The following is a 7,651-nucleotide window of genomic DNA, read 5'->3' as shown; positions in this document are numbered from 1 at the left end:
GTGTCTGTAATTCAAGGCTTCAGCGGATCAGTTTAGCGAGAACAGACGTATATGTAGAGATGGGCAAGCAAAGCGGTTGAGTTCTCTGTTACGGGTTGACCCTGTCAGCGACCAAGCTAGCTCGCTAGCTAGAACTGGATACTAATCCTATCCATCTGCCCAACATGCCGTTTCTATGTTCATGGTACATCCATGTTCCCAGAAGATGTAAATAAAAAACACAGCGGACAAACACAAAGAGAAGGCCCCAGAGCCACCGACGGAAGCTTGCTGCTCAATAGACAGGCAAACATATAAGAGCTGCACGAACTACAAGCAGCCGATCAACTCACTCCTACTCCATGCAAACAGTGTGCAAACTGATAGCGAGTAGTAAACATCGTCAATGCGACATTGTTAGCTTCCAAAAAAGTGAATTGTGCCACGATTGCTGTTGCTAGTTGGGCGACGACCAACTCGCCGTCTCTCCATAGCACCATTCTATCAGCAGTCCTAAGACTGTACAGCTGATTTACAACAAGCCTTTAAGAAAACGATCAAATGCGAAAAAAGAAAAAGTGTGAAGGTGCGGTTACAAAAAAGCTGTCACGACCATGGCAGAACCTTCATGCCGCCATTGCTTGTCTGTAAGTCAGAAGAGAGCGAATTGATTTGCCGGAGCAATTCGGTACTCTAGCTTTATGAGCTTGCCCCCGTGCCATCTGTCTTTTGATGAGTATGCGGAGACTTGAGAAAGCAACAATAAACAAATTATTGCTTGCAAAACTTGCAGTGTATATTATTGTCCACAAAACCAGATGTCGAATCTAGTGATGAAGATGCTATGGATGTATCACATATCTGTGGCCAAAGCAACCGTTCAACAGTTGAAACAGTTTGCCTGAGTCTTGCCAAAATCACTAACCATGGCATCACGATGTGTACATTGATATTTGACCACTACTCATGCATGGCCTCCATTAAGTCTCATGAGCGGGACAGGCCGCTATCTGCGAAGGCCGCAGCACTCAAACTAAACCTGACACCAAACACGGTTCTGCCCACAAGCGAAGAACTTGTGATGAAAAAGCGATCACAATAAGCAAACAATTACATTGAAATGATATGCCCACGGCCCATGAGCTGCTCCTACCCCATTCATGATTAGCGGCAGAAAACCAGCTGCCTGCTTTGACCATGAAGAAAGCTGATGTGCACCCTTGTGCCAGCTACATGCTGCATTATGATTAGGCAGCCAAAGCCCAAGCAAGAATTATCCAGCATCACCTCGCGATGACACAGATCGTACTTCCCCGTCTGTCGCTTCACTGCTACTCTACTTCGCCGCCCAATATTGAACCAATCTATCAGCTCAAATTACAATGAAGAAGCCTCTCCTCGATGGCCTAAAGCTGATCGATCATAAATGCCCTTCTGCCCCCAAATCTACAAACTTGGTGCAACTGTGTCTGCGCAGCCTCTGTTACCCCCTTGCATGCTGCGCGACCAGGATGCTGACACAGTTCTTATCCTCATCTATCGCCCAAAGGAAAGCGTTGCAGTCTCTCAATGCTATTGTGAAGGGATACAATTCCTAGGCATTGAGACATTATTGGGGATCGTGAACCACAGCTAGATGAATTTGATTGCAGGCCGCGCCCAAAAACTTATACTGTCTTTCTATAGTGGTTGCCAGGCAGGGTATAACTTGAATTCGCTTTACCATATACCAGCTCGTTCAGCACGAAAAACGATACTCTCCTTCTTCTATCAGGTCACTGCCACCAACTGATGGACGCCTTTGCTGCAACATATGAACCGTTGCTCACTGACAGGCTCGTATTTGTTTGCAAGCTGTTTACCGAAGAACAATGGTCCACCCAAACACTAGACTATTTCCACAAACTATGGTTAGCGCACGGAAACTTTCTTGAAGGCCAAACCTCATCCACTTTTGGAAATGCCAATACAGTGTGCACCTCCAGAACTCCTCTCATGAAAGTCTGTTGCCTCGCATGCCTGCTGCTCTCAAACAAGCCCATCCATTACTCGAAGGCCTGCAGGTTGTAAGGATATTGCCGATTGTCCATGCACATCATTTCTGTAAAATGTGAGCGTGATTGATAGAGTGCACAATGAACACACTGCCATAGACATGCTTTCTGTGATCAATCTGAGCATGCATATTAGCCAGTGATAGCTGGACAGTTCAGTCCCTTCGGTGAACTTTCCATAGTCTGATGCATTCACACCTGAATTGAAGGTGCAGATGTGTAAATGTATATATATTAGAACATATTAGAACATGTGAATGTTAGAGATATTATCACTACATAATTGGTGCTAAGACCCAACTATCATTTAAAAGTTTTAGTTATAGAGACCACGTTTGAAATATACATTGTGCTAATAGACAGCGCAATCTACGTGGGCCTTCGCTGATGCCGTTTGTGGCGGCCATTTGGATTCTGGGCTTCTCGATGGTATTATGTTTGTGGCGTGTAAATTGTATAGGATTGTGCATGAGGGTTTAGATGAGCAAAACAATATTAAAATATTTGCAAGATTGAGATACCGAATATTTACAGACAAGTTATCCTGCCAAGTTTAGCGTGCCTACCCCCTTAATTTATAACGCACGTCAGATGGCCGCAAATTATACGATGTTCTATTTTTTGTGATAAAAAAATTGGCCCAAGGGTGCCCACGCAGTGGCCCAACCGCGTGGATTCTGGTTCAGGATAGTTCCTAAAGATCAGGAAACCACAAAAAAAATCGTATGATACCGTTGCTATCGTTCAGTCATTTGGCAACCGGAACTACCTGATGCATAGATTTATATGCATTACATTCCTATCAGTAGCACATCAGCTTAAGAGAAATAAGAGGAAGACCTTGCATGTAAGGTCCCCGCTGCGTATACCAGCCTGTACACAATCTAGCTACGTTAGTGTGTTAGCGAATGCGTAATATCTCACCAGAGGAGTTATATTTTGTGATGAATATGTATTTAATATGGTTTGGGGGTATCTCAGCATAGATTTCCCTAGTAAATTTTTACCAGTAGACATGTGTTTATAATTTGAAGAGCGCCCTAGCCTGTAGGGTACAAAACACCTGCTTTATGCCCTCGCGTCCTTCCCCTGGCATCCGCTGTCCTGCCGCCTTTCCTCTGTCTCCCATTCCCTCTCCCCCCTCAGCAAGCTATATTATGAAGTTTGCCTCAGACGGCACTGCACGGCTTGCATCACCCGCAGCCTTTGCTCTAGAACGGTATCGCCAACGTAGCACTGCCACAGGCCTGTGCAGAGGCAATGATGGCTAGTACGAGAGTAAACATAGTATGAGAAACTGATAACTGAGAATTAAATTTTGAAAGCAAAAGCCAATTTCCATACAGAAATGATTAAAGGTTGCCAAATGTATCCTATGTAGTACTATACTGAAAAGCGTGGCACCAAATGCCCTTTAGCTTTTTTGTTTCCCATTCCATAATCCATATTGGAATTCTTTTACTTCTTCTTCTCTAGTTAAATTATAACAAATGCAAAATTGAAAATTCTTTATTGCAATCCGCAGTGTTGGTCTATAAATTTGATGGATATCTTGATCGCGTTAACAATAATTCCACGTAAATGCCGTTAAAATGCTCATCTACAACACAAAATCTCACCGCGCACACGGAGCGCACTGACACCTTCTCAGACCTTGACTGGGACACGATTAGAAACCCAGTCAACAGCCTCTAACCACTACCAAGCAGTAGCCACGATGATCGCTCCCCCGCGCCAGTGCGCGCACACACTAACGCACTATACATCGCCATTATTCTTAGTTGTTATTACTAGTAGCAGCATCGTCACGACAATAATAGTGATACCCATTGAACATTTTGGTATGGATTACGAATTACTGAAATTTACTCTAATGGGACACTCAACTTAAACAAATAATTTACATAAAAAATAAGTAGATGATATTCCTTGTCTTCCTATGGACGGTAATCATTTTAATTTCAACTGTTAAGTTTAAAATAACTGAAACATTCGACATTTAACAGTTAAAAACTATGAGTACAACACCAAAATATGGTTCTTCTAGTTAAAAAATACATGTAAAGCAGATAGCTCTTTCAGAAAATATTGTGAAATATATGAACAATGGTTAAGTTAGTGGTATATTACTAACAACATTCCTTCAACTAATTAGTTAATCCGAGGTGACTGTCCAGACAAAATCGCCGTCGAAATTGTTACGAATTCATAACAAGTAAACTGCAATCTATTTTTGTAACTTTTTCTAACAAGTAAAAGCAATAACACACATCTCACAAATAAGGTCAAACAATCACAACAAATGTCCACCGTAAAATAACCTTATCAAAAGCTTATAGTATTTCACCTTTGAACATCATTTCAAGTAAACACCTAAGAATTTATTTATGCTATATCCCAAATTTGACTTTTCAATATAAGTGAACGATAACTGAAAACCTGTTTTTGGAAAAATGTGTGGTGTTTGATAAGGATAGCTCCACTGCTTGAGCTAAGACAGGTTGCATAACTGAAGCTAATTTTCACACCATCCAAATGAAGAGCTTGCAAAGAAGGTTATATTCTATAGATCTTGAACTTGTTTGTAACTGTAGAAATTTAAAACTAAAGCATATAACAAAAATAATTATTATATATAATTTAATTAAAACTAATTGCAGCAGAGATAGTTTCTTATTGTGCTGTAAACCTTGAATATTCGGGCAATCTTCAACCTGTCAGTTCATCACATAAATAATATCACAAGTCTTCATTTCTACTTACTTGAGTGTGTAGATGACTGCTAATGTGAAAACAAAGGCCATTTTGGCAAACCACACTAACCAAGCATGGAGGCCATAATTGCCAGAGCCCCCAAATAAAATAACAATTGGGCGTTAATACCTCCCAACACATAAATTGTGGTCGGGCAAGCATGTTAGGTTATAGCTCGTGAGGTTCCGATGTAAAAGGGTGTACTATACCTTTTAACATCACAATCTTTGGTGAAAATCTTGACTGTCTACAAAACACTGGTTACACTTTGAAAAATAAACTATAATACTTAAAACGTCTACAATAAACTTCCATGATATCTCACACTAATATCACTTTACAAAACTAAAAATTATAAATATAGACTTTTAGGCAAACATCTAAAATGCCTGAATGCTAAGTATTGAAATATATACACTTTCAAAATTAATTTGAGTTTCACAAATGCTTTGGTGGAATTTGTTTTCCTATTGTTAACCAGAATCTGCATATACTATTAACAACATGCTAGTTATACTGCAAAGCTTGGAACTCAGAATCTTTCGTGCAGTTTTTCCAACCTCAGTTTTCCACTATCTCTGGCCATGGTACATTTTGTTTCTACAACACACGCGCACACACGCACGCACGCATGCACACACACACATAATTTAATGTCTTACACCAATACTAGAAGTGAGATTACACCCAATCCAAACCATTTCAAATAATGATTGATTCCATACGCTTATCAACACCACAAATGCCTTCATGATGGTCTAGTCAAAATACGACATGTAATTTCTACAGGAGTATTTAGCATGGAGAAATCAAGGTTTCCATGGGGAGATCGCAAGTAAATCCTGAAGCGAAAAACTGGGGAGTGCCACTGAAACTAGATGACTAATACCCATCTGATACAACTCACAATTGTACATTACTTTTAAATACATCTAACAGGGTTTCCAAGGACACATCTCTTCCAACTTCAAAAGTTTTGTGGCCAAATCTTTTTGCAACTTCTATGTTGTCAATATCATCATCCAACAATAAAAGTTCATTTGGGTGCACAATCGCATGACGTTTGTTTGAGATCTCCGTGATGACAGATGCTATATGCTGCTGCTTCCCAAGCAAAGTAGCACCCTGTAAAATTAGAAAGAAATCACGGATTAGTTTTCAGTGACACAGTCTTATTACAACAGCGCAAATGAATTAATTAGGGAAGTTGCTCAAAAACTTGCAGATTTTGATTACCAATCAATCTGCCTACGACATTAATATGTCTACGATTCAATGGCAACTCTGCCTATAGTTTATTTTATTATGAAATAAACCATCACTAACATTTTAGTAGAACCGAATGTCCATAATGAAATCGGGTCTCGATACCCGTTCACAGGTCAACTACAATAGCCTATGGAAATTTATAAGAAACACCAACCTGAACTTGTGCCCAATCCTTGCTGTTTCCTCTAATGATGATCTTGTTGTAATCACTGCAAGGCAACAAACAATTATTGTTATTATTAATTCGTGAACATCATTGCACATGTACATTCATGTATATATCTTCACACAACATTTGTATGAACAAGACTACTGAAGTAAACCTAAACAAGAGCCGCAGAGCGATTGGGCTCATCTGAGGTCTGTTGCTACGGTTTTTTGGTAAACTTTCTTAGATTTTACAGAAATAAAATCAGTGAGATCATCATAGTACCTACACATCTCTGGCAATGTGATATTTGAGCGTGAGGTCAGGGTCTTTTTAACTTAGCCGATCGATCCAGAAATTTATCAACAATTTTTAAGATACCTTATTTGCTTATACCATACACTGACATGGCCATCATGTGTATCCAGTGTATTATTTTGCTGGATATCGAGAGCTCCCTAGTTCATTTAGCTGCGTTGTTAGATCACTGTAGGTGGGGTGGGGGTGGTGATGGGGGGTTCTCGACAGGCAATTCTGGTCGACGACGTAGTGTATAATGTAGATACGTGTATTGTATATATAAGTTACGACATAATTAAGCGCAACCTGCAGTGGCCATGAGAGCGTACTCTCCATTCTCCGTTCTCTGCCTACCTCAATTTAATTTTCTACATTTCTATTAATTTTAATAATTATTATTTATTATTAATTAAATTAAATTTTAATTTTAAATGACGCCACTAATGTCATCTCCTAATGGACTTAGCGTTGTTGGACGCACGGTGTATTTTTTTTAAATCTTGTTGCCGCTCGTATTCCCCTAGCAATCTACATCTCTATGTCGCAATATGGACCTGTACGTGGTTTCACAACACTACATAACAGCACATTTTCCTAGATAATAACTCGACCCTGGGCAATTCGCCAATGACCACGTGATGGTATCAGGAGTGTCATAATATAGACACTCCTTATATCAGACGCTATACTCATGTGACACTCCTGATAGTATTAGGGGTTAATAATGGCAAATGTTATTTGTCATTAATAACCCCTGATAGCATCGACATCCGTCTTGTGGTGACAACTCCCTCGCCGTCCTCTCGCTAGTTATACACCCCTCTGATACCTATGCATGTCACATAGTAATTCGAGCTCACAAAAACTGTGAGTTGAATATAAGCTTTCATTGTCCGTATGTATACATATATTTGCGTCACAAACGACGGCCAAAATGTTCAATTTCGATCCTCTTCCTATTCCGTGTTGACTACGGACCATGCCTACTGTGTGAAGAGCATTATCGCGACATAGCATCCAGTGTTTGGCCGTCGTTTTGTTGTCATGTCGTATGTACGCGCGTACGTATATGTGTGTGTGTACGTTCGCGCGTACGTATGTGTGTGTGTGTGTGTACGTTCGTGCGCGCGTACTTATGTGTGTGTGT

The 7,651-nt window shown here is 40.2% G+C and overlaps 1 protein-coding gene across 4 annotated transcripts in view; it reads right to left on the bottom strand.

Moving 5' to 3' along the window:
- Positions 1-3,958: 3,958 nt before the first annotated feature.
- Positions 3,959-7,651, bottom strand: part of LOC106804785 — a 27,796-nt gene continuing 24,103 nt past the window's right edge. For all 4 annotated transcript variants that reach the window (XM_014806125.1, XM_014806123.1, XM_014806122.1 and 1 more), the window contains exons 3-4: positions 6,211-6,265; positions 3,959-5,912 (exon numbers count right to left, since the gene is read on the bottom strand). In XM_014806125.1, the coding sequence (XP_014661611.1) occupies positions 5,691-5,912; positions 6,211-6,265 (277 nt within the window). In that variant the 3' untranslated portion in view covers positions 3,959-5,690. The remainder of the gene's footprint in view (positions 5,913-6,210; positions 6,266-7,651) is intronic.

The sequence above is a fragment of the Priapulus caudatus genome, unplaced genomic scaffold (genome assembly GCF_000485595.1).
Source record: "Priapulus caudatus unplaced genomic scaffold, Priapulus_caudatus-5.0.1 Scaffold87, whole genome shotgun sequence".
NCBI lineage: Eukaryota > Metazoa > Priapulida > Priapulimorpha > Priapulimorphida > Priapulidae > Priapulus > Priapulus caudatus.
Note: the sequence above shows the minus strand (reverse complement) of the source record. Positions and strands in the feature narration are given on the sequence as shown.